At 41.8% G+C, this 27269-nt stretch overlaps 1 protein-coding gene across 13 annotated transcripts in view; it reads left to right on the forward strand.

The window, feature by feature from the left end:
- The window catches only part of SYNE1 (spectrin repeat containing nuclear envelope protein 1), a 479896-nt gene that overhangs the window by 273268 nt on the left and 179359 nt on the right, over nt 1–27269 (forward strand). For all 13 annotated transcript variants that reach the window (XM_047769899.1, XM_047769909.1, XM_047769910.1 and 10 more), the window contains 14 exons: nt 356–502; nt 3487–3612; nt 5710–5886; nt 6938–7203; nt 9489–11649; nt 14418–14755; nt 15162–15306; nt 15960–16178; nt 17150–17409; nt 19166–19331; nt 19687–19842; nt 22957–23109; nt 23711–23893; nt 24791–24928. In XM_047769899.1, the coding sequence (XP_047625855.1) occupies nt 356–502; nt 3487–3612; nt 5710–5886; nt 6938–7203; nt 9489–11649; nt 14418–14755; nt 15162–15306; nt 15960–16178; nt 17150–17409; nt 19166–19331; nt 19687–19842; nt 22957–23109; nt 23711–23893; nt 24791–24928 (4635 nt within the window). The remainder of the gene's footprint in view (nt 1–355; nt 503–3486; nt 3613–5709; nt 5887–6937; nt 7204–9488; nt 11650–14417; nt 14756–15161; nt 15307–15959; nt 16179–17149; nt 17410–19165; nt 19332–19686; nt 19843–22956; nt 23110–23710; nt 23894–24790; nt 24929–27269) is intronic.

The following is a 27269-nucleotide window of genomic DNA, read 5'->3' on the forward strand; positions in this document are numbered from 1 at the left end:
TGAGTCAGTATCTGTTCTGCAAAGTTCATTGTGTCCTTTTTTAGATTCCACATGTCGGTGATAGCATTTGATGTTGGTGTCTCACTGTCTGACTGACTTCACTTAGCATGATAATTTCTAGGTCCATCCAAGTTGTTGCAAATGCCGTGATTTCTTTCCTTTTAATGGCTGAGTCAGATGCCATGGTGTATATGTACCACATCTTGATCCACTCCTCTGTTGATGGACATTTAGGTGGTTTCCATGTCTTGGCTATTGTATATGGTGCTGCAGTGAACACTGGAGTAGGTGTATCTTTTCGAGTCATGGTTTTCTCTGGCTAGCGCTCAACCACAGCTTGATTGTTCTGTCCCAGGTGTACCAGAGTTTGGAACATGAACTTCAGAAGCATGTTAGCCGACAAGACACGCTGCAGCAGTGCCAGGCCTGGCTTTCCGTGGTCCAGCCAGATCTAAAGCCAAGCCCCCATCCTCCTCTGAGCAGGGCAGAAGCTGTCAAGCAGGTAGGTCGTGACTCTTGAAGGTTTATGTTATACTGTGATTCATTCATTCATGGAAACAATAAGAACCTGTTCTGTGCCCAGTTGTGCTGGCTGCTGGGGATGTAAACGTGTAAACAAGGTCTGAGCTTGATCCTTGTCCAGTTCACATTCTAACTAGGAAGATAGGTGGATACAAAACTGAGGGTCAATCAGAGTTCCCGTCATGACTCAGTGGTTAACGAATCCGACTAGGAACAATGAGGTTGTGGGTTCGATCCCTGGCTTTGCTCAGTGGGTTAAGGATCTGGCGTTGCCGTGAGCTGTGGTGTAGGTTGCAGACACGCCTCGGATCCCGCGTTGCTCTCTATGGCTGTGGCATAAGCCGGCAGTTATATCTCTGATTAGACCCATAGCCTGGGAACCTCCATATGCTGCAGGAGCAGCCCAAGAAATGGCAAAAAGACAAAACAAACAAACAAACAAAAACTGAGGGTCAATCCTGTAGAACAGAAAGAGCTTGGGCACTGTAGCCAAAAGATCAATTCAAGTGCCTACTCAACAGGATGACTGTGGGTAAATTCCTTAACTCCTTAGTCTCCTAATATGTAAAGAAGTAGGCTTGCTTCTGAAAATTATGAACAAATTCAAATGTCATACCACAATGGACAGGATGTGTAAACAGAAATGCAGTATTAGCTTCTCCCACATTTTTGGCACAAGCCAAGCCCCTTCATAAATACTGAATGAATGCTGAATTAGCATGTGAAAAGAACCTACTGCATATTAATTTGACATCTACATGCTTAAAATGCTACTGCTGACACTTAATGAGAATCTTTGAGGGCTACTTTTAAAACTTTTGTACTAAGCAACTTTTCTGGGATGTGCAAAGACAGTATATTAAAGGAATTTAGTTGTAAAGATAAGTTACTGCTGCCAGATATGAAGTACCAGGAAAAATTCAAATTTTTTTTTAACCTCAAACTGAAATTCAAATAATATGCTTGTCCATTTCATCCACATAGAAAATGCATCCAATTCCCATGTCCCCCAAAGTGTACTTTGTGGCTTAAATGATTTGCCTTATTTAAGTCATGAACGGTTCACAGGAATGCACATACTATCCCTTGTAAAGAACAGAATCAAGACAAGTCATTGAATCAAGAAATGCGTGAAAGGTTGTTTATCCTGTTTTTTCCTGAGATGGTGAGCTTTCTTGGGTCATTCATGGTCCTGTGATTATTTGTTTCCAGCATACTTTTCGGAACAGTCCAGACCAAAGCTTGATTTTTTTTCCTTTGTTACCAAAAAAGAAATAAAAGGGTGTTGGGGGTGGCAAATAACTTTGATCCCAATGACCTTTTGCTAGAACAGGAAATTTCCTGCATCCACCAGCATCAGTATGGTTACAGGAAGACACCGAGCCTCCTGGAGGCCCGGATTAGGTAACTGTCTGATTCACTGTTTTGCCCTCTGCCCCTTCCGCCCTGTCTCTCAAAGTGGGCTGCCGCCTTTGGAAAGTAACCAGAGAAGGGAGCTAGAGGTCCTGGAAACAGCTGGATCTCAGCCGTTCAGAAGGGAAAGGGCTTTTTTTTGTTGTTTCTTTTTGTTTTGGTGGTTGCTTTGTTTTGATTAGTGCTTGGCAAGTGCTGCTTTCCTATAAAAGTGAGCAGGCCCTGGGTGGGGGGCTGGCCTGGCTGTGGGACTGGAGAATTCCGCCACTGACAGTGGCACACTCTGGCTAGGCACTGCCTGGCTCCCGTTGAATTTGATCATGGTCATGGGAAGTCTTGTGTATCCGCAGGACCTCCTCAGTAGGTTCATGAGGATAATAAGGTCCCCCCTATCATTAGTAAGTAACAGACTAAGCAGCGGGGGTATAGCTCCGGGGTAGAGCATCTGACTGCAGTAAATGACAAACTGACACAATTCCATTAAGAAGGCCATTTGTTGGAGTTCCCATTGTGGTGCAGCAGAAACAAATCTGACCAGTATCCATGAGGATGTGGGGTTTGATCCCTGGCCTCAGTCAATGGGTCAGGGATCCGGTGTTGCCATGAGCTGTGGTGTAGTTCACAGATGCGGCTCAGATCCCATGTTGCTGTGGCTGTGGCTTAAGCTGACAGCTGCAGCTCCAATTTGACCCCTGGCCTGGAAATTTCTATATGCAGCATGGGCAGCCCTAACAAGACAAAAAAAAAAAGCCATTTGTTTGTATAAGGCATGACGTGAATCTAGGGAAAGGAGAAAAAGTACTACGAGACTTGCCCTTGAAGTTGATTTTAGCAAAAAGTTTTTGCAACTGTTTTGCCATTGACCATCAACAAGCTGATTCCAGTGCTTTTGGAATCAGGCCAACTATATAAATCTTAAAATAAATCATTATTCTTTTGGAAGTAAACATATTTAGGAGTTCCCTGGTGGCCTAGAAGTTAAGGATTCAGTTTTGTCACTGCTGTGGCTCTGGTTTCTGTGGTAAACTTAAGGATCCACCTGGAGAAGCCTTTCTTGGGCTGGTGGGAAAGGAAAAACACTGTGTCAACTGTCTGCAGAGAAAAAAAAAAAGCCCAGGCATCGGCATTTTTACCAAACGCCAGTGAATCCTACCAACGCACAGAGCCCTTTTCTTTATGTCTCCAGAATATGCAAAAACATGTTAAGCAGACCAGAGTAGGCTACTGATTCTTTCTCTGAAATAGAAAACAAGCTAGAACATGAACAGAGAATCTGGAAAAATTGTGGAAGTTTCTTGGATGTTCCCCTTTCTTAGACCGTACGGACTAGTTAGAGTAAGAAACAGCTGGTAGACAAACAGATCCCTGACATTGTGTTTTGAAATCTTTCTTTTGAGTAACAAATATATGTCACTCATAATAATGGTGAAAATACTGAGCACAGAAAGATTATTTTTGGAATGTCAACAACATACTGTAAGTGGTACAAATACTCGCTGTCTAAACATGGCATGTATCTCTTTCACTCTGGCATGTATTCTTTTTGTTCAGGTCAAGCACTTCAGAGCTTTGCAGGAACAGGCAAGGACCTACTTAGATCTCCTTTGCTCCATGTGCGACTTGTCGAACTCTTCAGTGAAAACCACAGCAAAAGATATCCAACAAACAGAGCAAATGGTAAAAAAAAAAAATTTTAAATCACGTTGGATTTGCCTATTTTATTATATTCTCTAGCGTGAATGTTGGATGTGGGGAAAAAAAAAAAAACCTCTTTGGCTTATATTTGCTATAATACTTCTACAGCCATTATATTAAATATGTATTTGAATTTCAACGAAGTCACAAAAAAGCAGGCACACTCTGATACTGATGCCACTAAACTGGCTGAATGTTTAGTCGCGTTGAACTGCTAAACATCTGTGCCTCTGTCCTCTTTTCTCCTTAGTGACCATTCTCTCTTCCTCTTTTTCTGTTTATTTACTCTTTTTTTTTTTGTTGTTCTTTTCTCCTTTTCCATCTTTTTCTTTGGGTCATACTTAATCTGAAAGGGGTTCCTGACCCTTGCTTTCTCTTAGGATGGCAAACAGCATGCCATTCATCATGACCCTTCTAATTCATTGGCAGTGACTGAGTATGGTGTTAAGAGGGAGTCTGAAGCTGTGTCTGGGTTCTTTTTGGAGTGGTTTTGTGATGAGTTAGCAGTACCCATCTTCAGCCGACAGATGGCAGCACAGAGGCCATGTGTTCGGTGTTGCCTTGAGCTCTTTGAGGCAAAGTGTTCCGTTAAAAAAAAAAAAAAAAGGGCTAGGTTTTGGTATTTTATTGATTAAATAGTCACAGAATAGTAAAATGATCTAGAGGAAAAAATAAGAAATTAAGATAAATTATAACACAGATATTAAAATAATTAAAATAATATAGATTTTTTACTCTTATATTACCAGAGCCCATCTGTATTTAAATCCTTAAGAAAGGAGTTCCCATCGTGGCTCAGTGGTTAATGAATCCGACTACGAACCATGAGGTTGCAGGCTCCATCCCTGGCCTCGCTCAGTGGGTTAAGGATCCAGCATTGCCTTGAGCTGTGGTGTAGGTCGCAGATACGGCTCAGATCCCAAGTTGCTGAGCTGTAGTGTAGGATGGCATTTGTAGCTCCAGTTAGACCCCTAGCCTGGGAACCTGCATATGCCCCAGGTGCGGCCCTAAAAAGACAAAAAAAGAGACAAAATAAATAAATCCTTAAGAAAGATAATATAGTTCACATGCATTTTTATAGAAATTATTTGTTGAAATAAATTATATTGTTTCAAAAGTCAGTGAAGTAGATCTAAAAATATATCCAAACGTTAATAACTAAGTGGGGTTTTTTTGTTTTCCTTTTTTTTATTTCTATGGCTGCTCCTATGGCATATGGAAGTTCCCAGGCCAGGGATTGAATCTGAGCCACAGCTGCAAGCTATACCACAGGTGCAGCAATGCCAGATCCTTCAACCCACTATACAGGGCCCCAGGATCTAACCCATGCCTCTGCAGTGACTGGAGCTGCTGAATTCGGATTCCTAACCCACTTCACCACAGCAGGAACTGCAATAACTCAGTGTTTTATAAGAAGTATCACCAAATGTACAATAGAGAGCAATATAAGTCTTTTCTAGTTAACCCCAAGACCAAATTGATGAGTCACTCACACAGATGTGTCTACTGAAATGCCCAATGTGAAAAACCACGAGGACATCTTTGACTTAAGAAATTGTTAAAACTTCTAGAGCTTCACAATTCTGATTGAAATCATATGGTATAAGTCTTAGATATTCAAAGTCTTTAGAAAACCTAAATACAAAATTTATTTTTCTTGGAGAAAATAAAGAATTTTGGAGTCCCCGTTGTGGCTCAGGGGAAATGAATCTGACTAGGAACCATGAGGTTGCAGGTTTGATTCCTGGCCTCACTCAGTGGGTTAAGGATCCAGCATTGCCGTGAGCTATAGAGCAGGTTGAAGACGTGGCTCGGATCTGGTGTTGCTGTGGCTGTGGTGTAGGCAGGCAGCGGTAGCTCTGATTCAACCCCTAGCCTGGGAACCTCCATGTGCCACAGGTGCAGCCCTAAAAACAAACAGACAAACAAACAAACAAAACAAATAAAAAGAATTCTTTGGATTTACTGCTGTGTATGTTTGTGTGGGCATGTTTGCTGGCCTGTGGACATGGACAGGCTAATTCATTGTACATAAACGTTGCTGTGCGTTGCTAACCTCTGTGCCTGTGTTCTCTCAAGATTGAACAAAGGCTTGAGCAGGCGCAGAACTTAACTCAGGGCTGGGAGGAGATCAAGCACATGAAGGCAGAGCTTTGGATTTACCTCCAGGATGCCGATCAGCAGCTGCAGAATATGAAGAGGAGGCACTCAGAACTGGAGCTAAATATTGCCCAGAACATGGTGTCTCAAGTAAAGGTAGGAATTAAAGTGTCTCCAGGGCAGGTAGAGGAGATGAGGATGTGTGCCTGTGAGTCGGTCCTTACACGGAGTCATTTAAGGAGTAAGAATCAGAACAACCTGCATGGGGTGCCAGAAAAGGACAGAGCAGAAATTTCAGAGCAGAAAGGACAGAGCAGAAGGCAAACATTCAGGTATCATGTAGTTTGTTTCTGAGCTAAGCAGCTATGGTTTAGTTGGCAGATCCAGACTCTGCCATCAAACAAACATGAAGCCTTCTTAACGGCTTTTTATCACAATATTGCCAAAGCTGCAGGATTGCAAATGTATCCGTTTATTAAATGTATATTTAGTATATGCATATTGATACAATGAACTTAAAATGTAATACAAGAAATATTTATATAATTTAAACTGTAACATTACTATAGGTTTATTAACTTGATGGGACATGGTACCAGATTTTTAACAAATTTTAACATTTACTTTTTCTCTGTCATAATCAGCCATTTATATTTTCTACTGGGATAGTTTTTGCATATGCAGGAAGTAGAATGGAGAGGCTGTAAATTATATTTTTTTTCTCAAAAGCATGAACTTCAAACAGTTTTAGAAAGCTCAGGATGCAGTTTAGATAAAATACTGACTTTTTTCCAGAGCTCTCTTGTGGCACAGTGTGCTAAGGATTCCGTGTTGTCACTGCAGTGGCCTGGGTCACTGCTGCGGTATAGGTTCAACCTCTGGCCCAGGAACTTCCATATGCCCTGGGCGTGGCCAAAGAGAAATGAAGTTGTTTTCCTTAATGGCTGCAATGTTATTTCTCATTTATCGGTTTTTCTTTATGCTTTTCAAAGTACCAAAGTCGATACCATAGTTACCCTCTGATTTTTATACACTTGGAAATTTATGTTCATAAGGAGGAATGGTGATTTTTAGATTTTCTCTTTGTCGCTCAGTACACATTCTTCAGTTCCTTAAAGTGTTCAGAAGTCCTGTATCTATGCCTCCACCTGTATTGATTGGGGGAGGGTTATTATGTAGTATTTATTTTATTGTTGTTATCCTTTAGGATTTTGTTAAGAAACTACAGTGCAAACAGGCATCAGTGGCCACTATCACAGAGAAGGTGGATGAGTTAACCAAGAAGCAGGAATCTCCTGAACATAAGGAAATAAGTCATTTAAATGACCAGTGGCTGGATCTGTGCCTTCAGTCCAACGACCTGTGCTTGCAAAGGGAAGAGGATCTCCAGAGGACACGAGACTACCACGGCTGCATGAATGTTGTCGAAGCGTTCTTAGAAAAATTTACTACAGAATGGGACAACTTAGCCAGGTAACAGCCATTCTCCAGTGGGTCACCAAAAAGCTAAGCCAGGAATTTCTTCATTTTTATAAAAATCGAGAGTGTGTATATGTAGAACCTAAAAGATGGTGCAAATGAACCTGTCCACAGAACAGAAACAGAGTCATAGGCTTGGAGAGCAGACTTGGGGTTGCCAGGGGTGGAGGAGGAGGGAGGGGGAGGGAGTAGGATGCACGGGAAGTTGGGGGTTAGTAGAAGCAAGCTTTTATATCTAGACTGGATAAGCAATGAGGTCCTACTGTACAGCAGGGGGAACTATGTCCAATCCCTCGGGATAGACCGTGATGGGGGATGGTACAAGGAAAAGAATGTAAGTGTTATGACTGGGTCCCTTTGCTGTACAGCGGAAATTGGCACAACATTGTAAATCAACTATAATTTAAAAAAGACGAAAAGAAGAAGACACCATCAACTCCCCCAAAATTCAAATAAAACCTATTATAGAAAAAAAATTAAAGTGGCTAAGGTGAAGAGCATAAAGGATATACATAAGCACCAAGCAAAATTACATCAATATCTTCTCTTTGCCCAAGGTGACATGTTTCTTTACAAATTATGTATGTACAGATACCATATAAAAGCAACCTCAAAGATGACTTCACGTTGAATCCCACTGAAATGTACACACTCCAAACTGATAAGAAGCCACACATAGAGTAACTATGCCTTATATTTTGCGTGATATACTTGGCAACATAAATAATCACACCTGAAGGCCCACAATTAGCACTGGCAAACAAGAACACAGACGTGTATGTATAGGCAAAGGAAGGCGGAAAGAGTTTTTAATCTTGGCATTCCCTGAATGTCGACTATTTAGGATCCTCATCTTGAAGCTGGATACGTGAGGTTTTTTTGTTTGGGTTGCATTAAATATTTATGTAGTTTTTTAAAAAAATGTCTTATATTTTAATCTTCAATCTTCTATCATTATACATATTGATAAAACATTCTGGATATAGTTAAATCATCAGGTTTTTTTTGGAGGAGGAGGTGCACAACTTTCTGATTTGTTTACTTTTGCTTTTTTTTCCGCTTTGCCTTTTTTTTTTTTTTTTTTTTTTGGTTTTTAGGGCTGCACCTGTGGCATATGGAAGGTCCCAGGCTGGGGGCAGATGGGAACTGTAGCTGGTCAGGCCTGCACCACAGCCACAGCAACGTGGGATCCAGGCCACATCTGAGTCTTAGAGCGCAGCTCATGGCAGCGCTGGATTGTTAACCGACTGCGCCGAGGCCAGGGATCACAGCCAAATCCCCATGGATACTGCTTGGGTTTGTTCCCGCTGAGCCAGGACGGGAACTCCTTGTTTACTTTTTCTTGATGTTCAACATGATTCTCATTTGGGGATAAGTCCAGTACCAGCAAAACTCCACATTTCAGCTGTACTGTGGGTATCTCCATCCAGTTAACCCACAGACACCTCAGACCTAACATGTCCCAGACAGAACTCATCGCCCGGCCTCCCACAGCACTCGTCCTCACACTTCAGAACTAATTAATTTTTAAGTGAAAAGGACTGTCCCATTCCATTTTCTCGTCTGTGTTTTGTAGTCAAAGCGATGAGAATTCTTTGCCTTTCATACTTACTTTTCGGTATTTCTAATGATAACCAAAAAATATCTAAGCTCTACAAATGAGCAGCATTAGAACCATCGGCTGTATCTAACCGATGGTACCATCTAGCACCGGCATTGTTTATTGGTGCATCGTCTCATAGGCACATAAGTCACAGATCACATAATTCTTCTAAGGATCGTTTTCCAGAATGCAGTAGATCTGTGCTTCTCAATGTTTATTGTTTCCACAAATTATCAAGGAAAAAAGTACCAATACATGTCAGATGGGATGGGAGGGCAGCCTTAGCTAGGAAGAAGAGCAAAAAAGAAGTATAAAGGTAACTTGTTTTGGTTCAATTTCTGATACGGAAATATTTCAGGGTCTTATATTCCATCATAATTATAGCATCTTGGGAGTTCCCTGGTGGCCCAGCAGTTAAGGACCTGGCATTGGTACTGATGTGGCTTAGGTCACTGCTATGGCTTTGCTTCAATCCCTGGTCCAGGAACTTTTGCATGCTGCAAGGGAAGCCAAAAATAGAAATTACAGCATCTTTATCAGCAAGCCATGAATTGAGCCTCTTTAAGCTGAGAACCCCCGCTTAAAGAAGGTGGCAACATGAAATTTAACATGATACGAACGAGCACAGGTGTTGCTTAAAGTTAACTTGTTTTTATGCCTTTTAATAAATATCTAGATCTGATGCAGAGAGTACAGCTGTCCACTTGGAAGCTCTGAAAAAGTTAGCCTTGGCATTGCAGGAGAGGAAGCAGGCTGTCGAAGATCTGAAAGAGCGAAAGCAGAGAATGATAGAACATCTGAACTTAGATGACAAAGAACTAGTCAAAGAACAGACGAGTCACCTTGAGCAACGCTGGTTTCAGCTGGAGGACCTCGTGAAAAGGAAAATCCAAGTGTCTGTCACCAACCTGGAGGAGTTAAACGTGGTTCGGTCCAGATTTCAGGAGCTAACGGAGTGGGCGGAAGAGCAGCAGCCCAACATCACCGAGGCCCTCAAGCAGAGCCCGCCGCCCGACATGGCGCAGAGCCTGCTCATGGATCACCTTGCCATCTGCAGTGAACTGGAGGCCAAACAGATGCTCCTGAAGTCCCTCATGAAGGACGCCGACAGGGTGATGGCCGATCTTGGCCTGAATGAGAGGCAGCTGATCCAGAAGGCGCTGTCTGATGCGCAAAGGCACGTGAACAGTCTCGGCGACTTGGTGGGCCAGAGGCGAAAGTACTTAAACAAGGCCTTGTCCGAGAAAACCCAGTTTCTCATGGCGGTGTTCCAGGCGACCAGCCAGATTCAGCAACACGAGCGCAAGATAATGTTCCGTGAGCACATCTGCCTGTTACCGGATGACGTGAGCAAACAAGTTAAAACATGTAAGAGTGCACAAGCCAGCCTCAAGACGTACCAGAATGAAGTCACCGGACTTTGGGCCCAGGGTCGCGAATTCATGAAAGGAGCCACAGAGCAGGAGAAGAGCGAGGTGCTGGGGAAGCTCCAGGAATTGCAGAGCGTCTATGACACTGTTTTGCAGAAGTGCAGCCATCGGCTACAGGAACTGGAGAAAAATTTGGTTTCTAGGAAGCATTTTAAAGAAGATTTCGATAAAGCCTGTCACTGGCTAAAACAAGCAGACATCGTTACATTTCCTGAAATCAACCTCATGAACGAGAGTGCTGAGCTCCATACCCAACTGGCCAAGTACCAGCACATTCTAGAACAATCTCCGGAATATGAAAATCTCCTCCTGACACTGCAGAGAACCGGACAGGCCATCCTGCCATCGCTGAATGAAGTCGACCATTCCTATCTCAACGAGAAGCTCAACGCCCTGCCCCTGCAATTTAATGTCATCGTCGACCTGGCCAAAGACAAGTTCTATAAAATCCAAGAAGCGATCCTTGCTCGGAAGGAATACGCTTCCTTGATTGAGTTGACAGCCCAGGCTCTGAGTGAACTCGAAGACCAGTTCTCAAAGATGAGCCAAGTCCCCACCGACCTGAGCGTCCAAGAGGCCCTGTCTCTTGAGGAAGGTTGCCGCGCTCTCACGGGAGAGGTGGTGGGCCTGGCAGAAGCAGTGGATGAACTGAACCAGAAGAAAGAAAGCTTCCGCAGCACAGGTCAGCCGTGGCAGCCAGACAAGTTGCTGCCTCTGGTCACCCTGTACCACAGGCTGAAGCGACAGGCGGAACACAGGGTGAGCTTGTTGGAGGACACCACCAGCGCTTATCAAGAGCACGAAAAGATGTGCCAGCAGCTAGAGAGGCAGCTGGAGGCTGTGAAGACGGAGCAGTCCAAGGTGAATGAGGAGACGCTTCCTGCCGAGGAGAAGCTCAAATTGTATCACTCCCTGGCGGGAAGCCTCCAGGATTCAGGAATTCTGCTAAAACGAGTGACGGTGCATCTTGAAGATCTTGTCCCGCACCTCGATCCCTCGGCATACGAGAAAGCCAAGCATCGGATCCAGTCCTGGCAAGAGGAGGTGAAGCTGTTGACGTCTGCCGTGGGCGCCACGGTGACCGAGTGCGAGAGCCGCCTGGTGCAGAGCCGAGACTTCCAGACGGAGCTGAGCCGCTCCCTGGACTGGCTGAGGGGCGTGAGGGCAGAGCTGAGTGGGCCGCTGTGCCTGGACCTGAACTTGCGGGACATCCAGGAGGAGATCAGAAAGGTCCAGATCCATCAGGAGGAGGTGCAGTCCAGCCTGAGGATAATGACCGCCCTGAGTGACAAGGAGAAGGAGAAATTCACGAGAGCCAAGGAGCTGATTTCTGCCGACCTGCAGCACACGCTGACCAAGCTCTCGGAGCTGGACCGAGACGTGCAGGAAGCTCTACGCACCAGACAGGTCGGTGCAACAGGGGCCTCGTGGCTTTTTTCCACTTTGCTTTTTGTAAATTTTTGGTTTGGGGTTTTGTGGTTAGAATTGCTTCCCTACATACATCCCCTGCCCATTTTTTGGAGTCCCTGCTGTGGCGCAGTGGGTTAAGGGCCCGGTATTGCCACAGCTGTGACCTATGTCAGAAACTCCATATTCAGCAGGTGCAGCCAAAAAAGAAAAAAATATATGTGTATTTCTTCTCTGTAAAAAATGGGAACCCAGTTCACTGTATTTATTTTTAAATTGTGCTGAGGTATGTAATAGGTGGTTTACAATGCTGTGTTAAATTTCTGCTGTACAGCCGAGTGACTCAGTTACACAATATATATATATTTTTTGATTCTACATAGAGTTATCTTCAACTGTGACTTAAAAGGATGTTTTTATTGGGGAGTTCCCACTGTGGCTCAGAGGAAACATATCTGTCTAGTAACCATGAGGACGCAGGTTCATCCTGGGCCTCGCTCAGTGGGTTAAGGGTCTGGTGTTGCTGTGAGCTGTGGTGTAGGCCAACAGCTGCAGGTCTGATTGGACCCCTGGCCTGGGAACCTCCATATGCCAGGGATGAGGCCCTAAGAAAATAAAAAAAAGGATGTTTTTATTATTTGGTATTCATTTCATGTGATTTCCATGTTGACCTCAGTTATAATACAGTAACACTTCAGTTATCTGTCTGCTTTAGAAGAAAGAGTGATAGCACTAACAGAATTAACACTCTATGTGAGTAATTAATAATAAAATACGTTAATGAACAATGAATAAGTAGGGATGCTTTTCCTTGCAAACAATGTGAACCCTGGCATTTCTAAGGTTAGCAGTAGATGAAGTCTCCACATGGAGACAGGCAGGTGCACGATACAGTCCTGACCCAGCACCCAGCCAGGCTTTCCTGGGGGGTCTCCCATCCGTGGCCCCATCTCTCCATCCCATCCTAGGGAAGGGTTCTTCATCTTCTCTGGCTTCCCTGAAGCACAACAGAAGGAGGACTAGAATATTCACCATGACTTTCCTTGGGGATGACAGGAAATGAGAGCATGCCCAGAACTCCCAGCTTATTCTGGGACTTGCAAGTTCTGTGCGTTCAAAAATAAGAAGAGGGGAAAAAAATAAGAAGAGATATAATAGTGCCCAGAGGTTTACTTGCTTTGAGCCATTGGCCCTTTTCTTCTGCATCTGTCCTCTGTCCCTCTGGTTCCCTGGGATTTCAACCAGGCCATTGAGTTAAAGACAACCTTCCTTAGGAGAATGTAGCAACTAAGACCTTGGAGTGAGGCACCCTTGGGTTTGATCTCAGTTATTTGATCTTGGGCAAACTACTTACATCCTTTAAGTCACAACTTTCTCTGTGGATGAGGAATAATAATATCTTCCTCTTTAGGGAGTTCCCATTGTGGTTGGTTCAGCAGTAACGAACCTGACTAGGATCCATGAGGATGAGGGTTCGATCCTTAGCCTTGCTCAGTGGGTTAAGGATCCTCTGTTGCCTTGAGCTATGGTGTAGGTCTCAGATGCAGCTTGGATCCTGTGTTCCTATGGCCATGGTGTAGGCTGGCAGCTACAGCTCCGATTTGACTCCTAGCCTTCCATATGCCATGGGTGTGGCCCTAAGAAAAAAAAATACCTCCCTCTTTAGATGTATATTTTTAGTGGAGGGCCTGGTAGAGAGGTAGCCTCCAATGAATCTTAGCTATCATCTAACTGTATTTTTCACATAGATTAAGGTTAACACTAAATAATAAAACTTTTAAAAAAATGTTAACATTTGGTTAAAATCTTAGTAAAGTCTATCATGTAAAGTTTTTACTTCTTAAACTAGTCTATTTTGTATATTCTTACTTTTTCATGTTGATTCGAGACCATTGCTAATTTCTTTTTTCCCAAAAAAACCCTTCTGTTCCTATAGCTGGAGAGAGAGAGAGTATTTAACCTAGAGTGGAGGATCAGAACAGAAGCTATCTGGATTTTCGTTCTTAAAAAATATCTATCATGAAGCTTGCTTCTGTTGATTTGGTGATTTTCGAATCAAAGTCTTGACTCTGTTAAGGTATCTCTACTGCCATCTTGTGATTGGTGATCTTATTGACTGTCTTGGCCCAAACCACAACTGAGCGGTGTGGTTTTGGTGGCATTTCTTTTCTTTTCTTTTAAAAAAATATTTTTAAATTAGAGTTGATTTACAGTGGTCTGTCAATTTTTGCTGTCCAGCAAAGTGACTCAGTTAGATAGATAGATAGATAGATAGATAGATAGATAGATAGATAGATAGATAGATAGATAGACATTCTTTTTCTCAAGTTATCCTCTGTCACGTTCCATCGCAAGTGAATGGATATAGTTTTTGGTGGCATTTCTAACTTCTACCACTGATTCTTTGCTTCGCCATCCTCATTCTTTCCTCATGAAGCACATCTTATGTGCATTTTCGCTAGCACATCTTTGCATTTTGTTTGACCAAAACGGCTTGTCCTGTCCAGTCAATCCTGGCCAGGTAGGGCATTTCCTTTCTTTCTGGATTTGAATGGACCTCACTGAACAGGGATCAGCTTTCCATTCTTACACTTTTCTATCTGAGAATAGCAGAAGGGAAAATAAAAGCTAATAATGGTTTGTCCCCCACAATTTCCCCAGCGTATCAACTCATTTATGCGCTGGAAAAGAGATGGAGAATTTAAACTATTTTCTGCAAACACATTGCAAGTGAGAATTGAGTGTGTTTTTCCATGCCTGTTTTCCAGGCTTCCCTGACTCAGATATACAGTCAGTGTCAAAGGTTTTATCAAGTATTTCAAGCAGCTAGTGACTGGCTTGAGGACGCTCACGAGATGTTACAGCTGACAGGCAATGGCCTAGACGTGGAGAGTGCAGAGGAAAGTCTCAGAAGCCACATGGAGTTTTTTAGTACTGAGGATCAGTTCCACAGCAATCTGGAGGAGCTCCAAGGCCTGGTAGCCGACCTGGACCCTCTCATCAAGCCAACTGGGAAAGAGGACCTCACACAGAAAATGGCTTCTCTGGAAGAGAAGAGCCAGAGAATGACACAGGATTCGCATGCCCAGTTGGATCTCTTGCAGAGGTATTGGGGTTGTTTTGTTCTTTATATTCTAGTGAAATGGGTTTTTGCATTGAAAATCAGAATATATTAGTGATGGACATTATCACATAAATGTTCCCATTGCGATTCAGCAGTAACCAACCCAACTGGTAACCATGAGGACACGGGTTCGATCCCTGGCCTTGCTCAGTGGGTTGGGGATCCCACATTGCTGTGGCTGTGGTGTAGGCCAGCAGGTGCAGCTCCGATTTGACCACCAGCCTGGGAACTCCCCTATGCTGCTAGTACGGCCCTAAGAAGATAAAAAAAAAAAGAGAGAAGAATTTGTTCCTTTCTCTGGAACTTCGCTAGATATGGTGACATCAGAGCTCTGTGTAGAGATGTGTGATTTTAAGTTGCGGGTTGACGTCTGTTGGATTTTTTCAAGATGTGCAGCTCAATGGCAGGATTACCAGAAAGCCAGGGAAGAAGTCACCGAACTGATGAATGATGCAGAAACGAAACTGTCCGAGTTTTCTTTATCGAAGACTTCTTCCAGCCATGAAGCAGAAGAAAAATTGTCAGAACACAAGGTTAGCTTTGCTCTTGTTGTTTTTACTATTCTTTCATGGTAACTGTAATGGGTCTTTGTTGTGTGCTAGTTCCAGGAACAAGGCAAGAAGTCTGGGCTCCTTAAACACTAAAGGGATATGATTCACCACATTTCATATCAGTTTTAACTTAGTTAAGTGCTCTTTCTTAGAATTCCTTTTGGAAATGCATAGCTGGGTTTAAAAAAAGACATTTAGAGCAATGAGCTAGTGATCAGATGTGACATAATAAATTTCAGTAAATACTTTCTGCTGCTAACTTAGATTAATTCAATTAAAATTTAAAAATTAATAACTAAGCCTCACTCATATATTACAGCAGTATAAGGTAGACTGTAACACACTTACATATCAAATTCCATTCACTTATATTGTTGGTCATTTTTAGAAATGGGGGAATGTCATCTCGAGTAGCAGCCGAACTTTTGTTTTTAGTCATCTAGTAGAAAATCTTTAAAAAATCCAAACCAACTCAATTACAAATCACATGTAAAAGTAAGAGGAAAATAAACGTATGTGCAAACATTTCCTTTGGCAGGTAATTTGGGGCTTTCCCCAAATCCATAGAACTTTGGAAAAGTCCATCTCTCTTCTCAACCTCTCCTCTCCTCCCCCCCCCCCCCACCTCCCCCCAGGCTTTAGTGTCAGTAGTTAACTCTTTTCATGAGAAAATCGTGGCCTTAGAGGGTAAGGCTTCAGAACTGGAAAGAATGGGAAATGACGCCAGCAAAGCAACCATCAGCAGATCGATGACGGCTGTCTGGCAGCGCTGGACTCGGCTCCGCGCTGTGGCCCAGGACCAGGAGAAGATCCTGGAAGATGCAGTGGATGAATGGAAGAGCTTTAACAATAAGGTGAGCTGCATTATTGATGGGCTCAAAGTCTTGTTTCCTCGCTGATGAGAGTGTATTTGGAAAAGCAGTATTTTGCTCCTATTTTGGAACTGCCCTTAGGAAAGTATAAAGTCTTAAAAAAATCTGGACGTTTCTGTTGTGGCACAGTAGAAATGAGTCCGACTAGGATCCATGAAGATCCTGGTTTGATCCCTGGCCTTGCTCGGTGGGTTAAGGATCTGACGTTGCTGTGGCTGTGGCGTATGCTGGCAGCTACAGCTCCAATTCAACCCCTAGCCTGGGAACATTTAAATGCTGTGGGTGCAGCCCTAAAAAGAAAAAAAAAAAGTAAGAAGGTCTGTTTCCATGACATGAAAACCAAATTATGAAATAAAATATGTAATGCAGAATGAATTTAGTCCTAATTATGATAATAAGAAAACCAAATAATCACATTTTGAAAGGAGGACAAGCCCATATTGCCTCCTTTGTGAGGCTCTTGGTGGAACTTACTTTCCTGGCCCTGAAAAAGTGCAGAACATTTGATGTTTCCCATGAAAATGAGCAAATACTCAACTCACATCCCAAATCCCATGTTTAATATCTCCTGTCTTTTAAGTAAGGTTCAATGTTTTAAGACACATCTTCCTTTATGACTCAAAGGCACACATTCATGTTAATATAAATATTGAAATGAGATTTTCTTTTGTCTTTTGAGTTAAAAAATTTTTAAACTTTTTCTATGTTATATAGTCTCTGACTGTCCTGATATTATTTTGAGATTAAATCTTAAAACCCGGAATGATAAAAGTGGCCTTTCCTTCTCTGTTAAGGAGATTTTGTTCACGTTTTAGTTTCCTGAGATTTAGAGTTGACACCATCATCTTTGACGTCCTTTGATGCATTAGTGTCAAATGTGGTGCTTATCGGAATTGCTCTCTTTTTTCAGTTTATTTACTTATGAACTTCATAGTGTGTACATTTGTCATCAGGTTAAAAAAGCCACTGAAATGATTGATCAGCTGCAAGAGAAATTACCGGGAAGTTCAGCAGAGAAAGCTTCAAAAGCAGAGCTCTTAACTCTTCTTGAATATCATGACACACTCACTCTGGAGCTGGAACAGCAACAGTCAGCCTTAGGGATGCTGCGGCAACAAGCAGTGAGCATGCTCCAGGATGGGGCCCCGCCGGCCCCTGGAGGGGAGCCACCTGCCCTGCAGGAAATCATGGCAATGCAAGACCGATGCCTGAAGTAATTATACATCTGCTCTCATGCTCCATCTCTAAACTTGGCCATGACCCACGGGGATAAGTGTGGTATTAAGGGTCTGGGGGTGTCCCACATTAAAAATTCGGGGATTTGTTCCTATCATCCTTGCTCTCTAGTACATATCTAGTCATATTTAGGAAAATGGTGATGAACCAAACACATTCAATCTCAAGCTTCATGCGGTTTGCACTCGAGCAGCAGAGCTAGGCAACTAAAGACACCAGTTGGGCACAGCATGGGAAGGATGCTCAGGGAAACCAAAGTCGAGGCAACCAACCTAGAAGAAGAGTGAAGGAAGCCTTCCCTTCGGAAGGGGTATTTAGGTTGAAGGCTGTGCAGGCTTGAGCCAGGCCATGGGGGGGAAGGAGTTCTGCAAATGTGGGAAGAGCAAGCCAGAAAGCTTGGGAGTAAGCGTGTCACTTCCAGGGACCTGTGGGGTGATGGGGTAACGCATGAGAAATGAAAGTTTGCAAAGTAAACAGTTGGGAGCTATTGAGATCTTAGGTTTAATCAAGCTTGATGTAACGCCTCAGCTAAATTGGACGACAGAGAGGTTAGAGCAAGGATGATACCCAAGTCCAGGTAATGCTACCAGCCATTTATTTACTGGTAGTGAACTTACAGGAAGAGAAAGATAGACTCACTGATAATAATAATAAAGATAATCTTACCGGCCTGATTCACTTATTGGGCCCAAAACAAAATGTCAATATATAATTTAACTCCTGTACTAACTAATATTACTCATATCCATCCTACATTCACCCTTTAATTTATAGATGAATTCAGGATAGTCTGACTTGATTTATTTAAACTTTTTAACCAGATTTATGTCAATTCAAATAAAGACTTGCAAACTGGATGGTGAACATTATTAATCATAAAGTTTCCAAAGTTTGATTCTTTATTTAAAGCCTAGTTTCTTTCATGCTTGCTTTCTTTTTTTGGCCATGCCCAGGTTGTGCAGAAGTTTCCGGTCTAGGTATCAAACCCAAGCCACAGCAATGACCTGAGGCACAGCAGTGATCAGGCAAGATCCTTAAACCACTGAGCCAACAGCAAACTCCAAGACTAGTTTCTAATAGCCACACATAATCCAATTACACATTACTTTTACATGCGTATGATCCAGGAGTTCCCATTGTGGCTCAGAGGTAACAAACCCTACTAGTGTCCATGAGGATGAGGGTTTGATCCCTGGCCTTGATCAGTGGATTAAGGATATGGTGTTGCTGTGAGCTGTGGTATACGTTGCAGATGCAGCTCAGATCTGGCATTGCTATGGCTGTGGCGTAGCCTGGCAGCTGCAGCTCCAATTCAGCCCATAGACTGGGAACTTCCATGTGCCTCAGGTGTGGCCCTAAAAGCAAAAAAAAAAAAAATGTTTTTAAGTAAATGCTGATAATCCTGCATTACTTGAGTGAATTTCCAACGAGGAAATAAATAACCAAACAATCTCAGATAGGCAAATGAATTGCAGTTTAGTGGCATGGGAGGGTATCAACTCTCAGTTTTCCAGGGGGTCAATCTTTCACATCATATGATGTATATTCTTCTGTTATACTTGAAATAAACCTAAATGTTACTGAAAATCATGACAGGTTTAGGGAAATGTCTTTACTTGGATGATTGGAGGCTTCACTTTTTTAGTGTTTGTTTTTGACAGTATGCTGTCATGTGTTGGCGTTTCCTTTCCTTTCAAGTCCATGTTTGCTTTCTCCCTTCAATGTTTCCAAAGCTTGCAGGAGAAGGTGAAGCAGGATGGAAAGGTAGTAAAGCAGGAGGTGAAGGAGCGAGAAGTGGTGGAGACCCAGATCAATTCAGTAAAATCTTGGGTTCAGGAAACAAAGGAATATTTGGGGAATCCAACCATAGAAATAGATGCTCAACTTGAAGAACTTAAGGTACAAAACTCATTCCCTATGCCCTTCATTTCAAAAAAAAAAAATTGTCCTGATTTTAATCAAACATTTTGTTTATGTTCAATGAAATATTGAAGTAAAATATTGAAGTAAAATTTTCAGAAATGTGTCATATAAAAGCCTTTTAGAATTATTTCACGGGACTTCCTTTTGTTCTGTGTAAGGTAGACATGTTTCTTATTCAGAGATTAAAGCAAAGTTTGTTTTTTGTAAATGTGTTCCTCTAAGTCCATACTTAATCGTATTTTGAGGATTAATACATAGCCTCATCGCTGTATCCCCATGGCAATTTCCTTATCAGGCTCACAGAAATTTCTTAAATTGATCCTTTCTTTAGGTTCTCCTAACAGAAACAGCACATCACAGACAGAACATGGAGAGAATGGCTGAAGAACAGAAGAATAAGTACCTTGGTCTTTATACAATATTACCTTCCGAAGTCTCCCTTCAGCTTGCTGAAGTGGCCTTGGACCTAGGAACTATCCATGATCAGGTGAACCTATGGTCAGGAAAGAGTGCCTTTTCGTTCTTTCTTAAGCTTAGGACTCATATGAAATTTCTTAATTTTCACAATCGCGTCTCCATGGAAACAGAATTAACATCAGTTATACCGATGCCATACATCAGCATACTGATAAGACATTAGTTACGCTGATCTGTTTGGTATAAAATAATAACATAAATTAAAGGTCTAATTCATAGGCAAGAAGCAGGTGATATTAGATATGAACAATAATGTCAGACCTTGAAGATAATTTATCTGCTTCCCCTTGCCCTTTTCAAAAAAAAAATAATCAAGGAAATAAAAAGAAGAAATGAAAAAAGCTGTATTTCATGTATTCAACAAATATTTATTGCGTACCTAGAGTCTGCCAGGCACTCTTTTCTTTTCTTTTTTTTTTTAAATGGCTGCACCCATGGGATATGGAACTTCCCAGGCCATATCCAAGCTACAGCTGTAGCCTTCATTGCAGCTGTGGCAACACCAGATCCTTTGAATCACTGTACCGGGCAGGAGATCACACCTGCACCTCTGGAGCAACCCTAGCCACTCCAGTCAGATGCTTAACCCACTGTGCCACAGTGGGAACTCTGAACCAGGCACTCTTCTGTTTGTTAGTTCAGTTCAGCAAGAGGTAATAGGTAAAGATATTTGAATAAGGGAAAAATCAGAGTTAAAAAATAAATAAGGTAAAACCAGGAACGAGGTTATTTCCCAAAATGCATACTGTAGGGTCCTTTATTCTTTCCAGAGGAAGACCCATCAGTTAACTCTAACTTCCAAATGATCAAGGAAAGGGATGTAACATAATTCGTGTGTATACATTTTAAAACTTTTTTTTTTAAACAAAGCGATACATAGTCATTGATAGAACTGAGACCAGAGGGAGATTTCTGTCTTAGGTCTCATAGAAAGGACACACTTTCAGGTTGAGAAAATAGCTTCAGTAGCATCTAAAGGGAAACATAATGGGTTTTAGGACCTTGTTGGTGGCATAACACTAAAGCAGTTCAGTTGAAACTGGTCTGTAGAAGACAGAGAGAGGATAATTCTAACCCGCTACATGAAATGAAAAGTAGTACTGATTGCAGAAGCTATAAAATTAATATGTGTGAGGTACCTTGTGGACTCTCCAATGTAGGATGCAGTGTTTTAAAAAGTTTCATCAAAATCCAATTCTACTGCATCATAATTTTGCTTAAACTAAAATACTATTTTCTATTTTTAGTATTCATTTCATTTATGTATGTATTTACTTACTTATTTATTTTATGGCCACACCTGCAGCATATGGAAGCTCCAGAGCCAGGGATTAAATCTGAGCCTCAGCTGCAGCAACCTTTAACCCTACTGCACTGGGCCAGGGATGGAACCCATGCCTCTGCAGTGACAGGAGCCTCTGCAATCAGATCCTTAACCCACTGCATCACAGTGGGAACTCCTCCTTATTTGGCTTTTCTTCTTTTTCTTCTTAAATATTAGACATCCTATTAGGAAGAATGATTTGGCAAGTTCAGACCTAAATAGAAGTTCAAACATCCATTTTCTTTTCCTCTCAATACATTTTCCTGTCATAGATATTCACATGCATTCTATGTATGTTAGCACTCAACTCAAAATAATGAAGAAAAAAAAAAAAGCACTCTTTTATTGGTGTATATCCCCTCTGCTAAAGACATTCAATTTAAAATTGTATATATTGCAAAATGATCACAATAAGTCTAGGTAATATTCAACATTGTATGTAGTTACAAAAAATTTATTTTCTCCTGATGAAAACTTCAGAAGTTAGCAATCTTCAAGTGTGCAATACAGGAGTTCCCGTCATGGCTCAGTGGTTAACGAATCCGACTAGGAACCATGAGGTTGAGGGTTCGATCCCTGGCCTTGCTCAGTGGGTTAAGGATCTGGCGTTGCTGTGAGCTGTGGCGTAGGTTGCAGATGCAGCTCGGATCCCGCGTTGCTGTGGCTCTGGTGTAGCCGGCAGCTACAGCTCTGATTCGACCCCTAGCCTGGGAACCTCCATATGCCGCGGGAACGGCCCTAGGAAAGGCAAAGAGACAAAAAGACAAAAAAAAAAGATGCAATTCAGAATTATTAACTGTAGTCACCATGCTGTACATTGCATCCCTATTACTTGAAAGAGATTTTTTAAAGGTCTTTCATTTATATAAACAAAACATTTCCTGGCATTCCCTCTATGGCACAACGGGATCAGGGGCATCTCTGGAGCACTGGGATGCAGGTTTGATCCCTGGGCCAGCACCGTGGGTTAAGGATTTGGCATGGCCACAGCTGCAGGTTAGGTCATAACTGTGACTTGGATCTGATCGCTGACCGAGGAACTCCATATGCTGCTGCAGGGGTGCCTGAAAGAGGAAAAATTTAAAATAAGAATAATAATAATAATAAAGGAAGTGTCTTAAAAAAAAGAAGAGGAAGAAAAGAAGAAGAGGAAGGTCCTTACCCCCTTCTCTTCAACATTGCATTATAAGCAAATACTAGTGTTTGTCACATCAAACCGAAGCCATAAGAAACTTTAAATGTTAACAGTTATTTTTCACTGTCCTTTCCATTGGATGTGGTCAGTGCTTTTTTGTCATATTTTAAGGAGGTAACTGGAAGTTAGTTAACGAGTTAACAGCTTCTTATGAAAGGGTGCATGGGAATAAACCTGTGTGCCTCCACATCCCTGGAAGGATTTTCCATTTCATGAAGAAAAATGCTTAGACGTGTTTGTGTGTTTAGGGTCACAAAGTTAGTAAGTGGAGAAGATAGGATTCAAACTCGGCTATCTACACTGCTATCTATAATGAATATCCTGTCCACACTGGGTGAGTGAATCACTGTACATGCATTGCTCGTTCCTTGGCTGAAATAGCAGCAGGAAGAAATGCAGTGAGTATGTAAATATGGTGAGAAGTAAGGCTGCAAGGAAAACCACAAGAGCTTGTAACTGCACGCGGGTGGTTTGATGAGGCCCTTGATGCCAAGGCAGTGTTGATGACCCACAGTGTCTCTTGGCAACATCTCAAGATTGAGGTTCTTAGCATCAATTATCCAGTTTTAACCGTGTTGGTTTTACTGTTCTCACCGATTATTTAGATCCAAGACAAAGTGAAAGAAGTCGAACAGAGCAAGGCCATGAGTCAGGAATTCAGCCGGCAAATTCAGAAGATAGCCAAAGATCTCACAACTATTCTAACCAAGCTGAGAGCAAAGACAGATGACTTAGTTCAAGCTAAAACGGACCAAAAGGTAAGGAAAGATAAGGGGAACTATGAGGGGTGATGTTGAATAAATTAAATACTTGGGGTACATTATTTTATTTCAAAGCTATGGCGGGGGAGGCTTTCTTGATCAGCAAGTTCATTACAACCAGATAGTAAAAAAATTTTATGAATATGATAGTATAGATCCATTTACAGAATGTAATTTCTTATCACAATTAAACTGTACTAATACATATGCACGACGTGTGGGTGAGAGGGAGGGTGTCACAGGACTAAGTGATTTGGGAATACAGTATAGACGTCTCTACATGAAGGATGATCTTGGTAGTTAAATCTGTGTTCACACTCTGCTGCTGAGTAAAGTGACTAATCCCTTTTGGGTGGGACAGAAGAAAAATGTTAGCTCTCTCAGCGTCATGGGAAATAAACACCAGGCTTCCAAAACATCCTGCTTTGCTTCTCCAACCCAAAAACAGAAAGGAGTTCCTCCTAGTAGAATTACTGCGTATCGTATTTGGCACTTACAAAAAAACGCAAAAAGTCATTTAAAATACTTCTGATCTTGGAAAATCTGGAGAAATGCGTTTTCTAGAATTTAATGTGCTTTCATTTTGATGACCGTCCAGCTGCTAGGAGAGGAATTAGATGGCTGTAACTTAAAGTTAATGGAACTAGATGAAGCAGTACAGAAATTCTCAGAACAGAATGGCCAACTGGGTAAACCACTGGCCAAGAAGATAGGAAAACTGACCGAACTTCACCAGCAGACCGTGAGACAGGCTGAGAACCGGATCTCCAAGCTCAGCCAGGTATGTTTCCCGGGCCAGTGATCAAAATACTCTTGGGCAGAAGTTCCGTGTTCTCTTTTTCTCTTTTAAAAACAAGCAAAGACAAAAATAAATGAATAAATAAAAATAAAAATAAGTAGAAAGATAATACTGACAATAAGGAGAGGAATTTAAGTGTAGCCTACGTCATACCATGTCTTCATTCCTAAGATTTACAGGTAAACCTGCCTTTATTTTATATCAAACCATATTATTAAGTCATTGGCAAAGGTGGTCACATAAGTGAACATTTGAGGTGATTATGTTGTGACCTGGAAAAGTATTTTGTAAAATAAATACTCATCCATTAGCATGTTTTATAAAATCAGTCTGGGGCGAACTCACGTACCTTAATGTATACCTATATTCAAGTATCTTATACATATATAACTTTTAATTAATTTGCCTTTAATTATAGGTTCAGGGCATGTGTCATCATAGTTGAAGATAGACTGATCTTTTGAAGACTGATTATTTTTTTTTTCCTGCAATCGGGGATGAGTTAAGTCAGGATTTGCTATTAATCATGTATGATACTGAAACCTTTAATCCCTACCAACCACCTCCTTACTCAGTGAGGGTCAAGTATGGAAGGAGGGATAGAGAAATGCTAGATAGAAGAATAAGAGACGAGAATAGAAAAACATTTAAAAGACACATTATTCAAGCATATTCAGAACTTGGACTTTATCCTAAAGTCACTGGGAAGTCCTTGATAAGTATTCCACATGGAAATTATTTTTCATGATACCTTTCAATATCACAGATATGCTAACAATCCACCCCTAGGATTATTGTATCCTAAGAGAGATTGAAGACTGATTTCTAGCTCAAGAAGCAGTGTTTCCATTTGTTATCTCATGGTTAATGATTTTTCAGGCAGCATTCCATTTAGAAGAATACAATGAAATGCTTGAGTTAATCCTAAAGTGGATTGAGAGAGCTAAAGTCTTGGTGCATGGAAAGATTGTCTGGAATTCCGCGAGCCAACTTCGGGAACAATACATTTCCCATCAGGTAACTTTGAGAAAAATGGTTTTCAAAGAGTACTTAAGAGAGGAATTTGATTTAACTGGCTAGACTGACAGAAACCGTAGGTGTCCTTGAGATCAAATTATTGTATGTGCCAGGATAAAAGAAAGCTCAGGTAGCCCTAATAACGTGTCAGGTGGTTTGAAAAACAAACAAACAAACAAAAACCTTGTAGCTCCCTATGAGATTTCATAGGACTACATGAATAAATAAATATCCTCTTTCTCCCCTAGACTTTTCACTCCCCAAGACCAAAAATAACCATCCAGATAGGACTTTTTTTTTTTTTTTTTTGCAGCTTCTTGGAGACAATTATGTGCAAGGATTTGGTGGGCAATTCTCCCCCAGGAAGAGATGTAGGGATCTGTGGAAAGATTATAGGCTTCAGACTCAAACTGATGGGCAAACCAAGCCCTCACAATCATTCAGGGCTGTGTAGTTTGGATCGGACTTCTTTGCCTCTAGGAATTCAGTCTTCTCATCAACACGATGGAGATGTAAATGATATTTATATTGCCAAATTATCACAAGGACCAAACAGTTGATCCTCAAGCAGACTCCCTGGCACGTGGGTGCCCAGTAAGAACCTCTATCTCATGCCTCCTCCTTTCAGCCTTTCTGCCTGACCTCCCAGAGAAAGTAGGGGTCAGCTGGAAACCAGTGATGCATCCACCCCCCATGGAGGCTGCATGACTTCATTTCCTCTGAAGTTTTCTCTTGGCCATGTCATCCAGGAAATTATTTCATCCTTTTATAATTAGGCTTGAATTAGATCCAGATATTCACTAGCCCAGTTGTCTTGCAATCAAATACTAAATGATCTTAAGTTACATGGATATCCTCAAGTATTTTAGATTTTCTGTCTTCTATTCTGATTTGTGTGTTCTCATGTCTTTTAAATACATCCCCTTTTCCATTCCAGTTGACGGATTTCTAGATCAAAGCCTCCTTTTCTCCTTCTGGCAATGCTTTAACAGGCTCCTAATTGGTTTCCCTGTATTGATCTTTCTTCTCTAATCAATCATGCAAACTCCTCTCAAGAAATCTTCCTTAAACAACTACAGAGTTGTTCTGCCTGAGGATATGCTTCTACTTGAACAGACAAGACCTAAATTGCAATTGGTTGTAAGCAAGGAAACAATGTCTAGAATTCTAGAAATGCAAATTTAAAAGCGAGAATGTTAAGTATCAAGTTAACACTATTTTTTGAAAGCTGGTATTTAAGGCAGTAAGAGCTCTCAAACACTACTGGTGACTTGGTAAAAATCCCGTTGCAAAACAATTGGCAAAATGTATCATGATCATCAAAGTAGTATTAATCTGTAATTCAAAATGTAGAAAATGTTTTATGAGTACTAATAATTATACTGGAATTTTAAAGAAAACTTAACATGTCAAATAAGTTTTCTGAGTAAATTTTTGGATATAATAAAATATAATACAGTCTTTAAAATATTGAAGGTTTTTTTTTTTTTTTAATTCCAAAGCTAGGAATTTTCTTAGGCATTTGGAATACAAATAACATTCCCTGCCCCTTCCCCAGGGAATTGATAAAGGGAGGAAGGAGAGAGAGAGAGACAGATCCAGACAAACACAATGCAGAGGGATAAGTGCAAGGATTAGGGCCTAAGATGCTGAAGGAACTCCTGGGAGGAGTTCTCACTATGGTGCAACAAGATGGGAGGCATGTCTGAGCCCTGGGACGTGGGTTTGATCCCCGGTTGGGCACAGTGGTTTAAGGATTCTGCTGCAGTGCAGGTTGCAACTGCAGCTTGGATTTGATCCCTGGTCAGGGAACTCCATATGCTGCAGGGAGACCAAAACAGCAGATTCTTTTTTTTTTTTTTTTTAACCTGCTCTACATGGGGTTCCCATTGTGGCTCAGTAGTTAATGAACCCAACCAGTATCCATGAGGATGCGGATTCGATCCCTGGCCTCGCTCAGTGGGTTAAGGATCGGGCATTGCCGTGAGCTGTGGTGTGGGTCGCAGACATGGCTCAGAGCCCAAGTTGCTGTGGCTGTGGTGTAGGCTGGCAGTTGCAGCTCCAGTTCGACCCCTTGCCTGGAAACTTCCATATGCTACAGATGCAGCCCCAAAAAGACCAAAAAAAAAAAAAAAAAAAAGAAGAAGAGAGAGAGAGAGAAAAGTTGGATCTAGTGACCTAAGGAAGATCCCCAGGGCATCAGGACTTGGCCACTACTAGAATACTCGTGTCCTGACCTTCACCAGGGAGCAGCTTCGGGTGGCAGACAGAGCGGGAGCCTTATGGCCCAACACATGTGGCCTCAACAAATTGTGTACAGCTCCTGAACTTTGATTTCTTT

This window comes from Phacochoerus africanus, chromosome 2, assembly GCF_016906955.1.
Source record: "Phacochoerus africanus isolate WHEZ1 chromosome 2, ROS_Pafr_v1, whole genome shotgun sequence".
Taxonomy (NCBI): domain Eukaryota; kingdom Metazoa; phylum Chordata; class Mammalia; order Artiodactyla; family Suidae; genus Phacochoerus; species Phacochoerus africanus.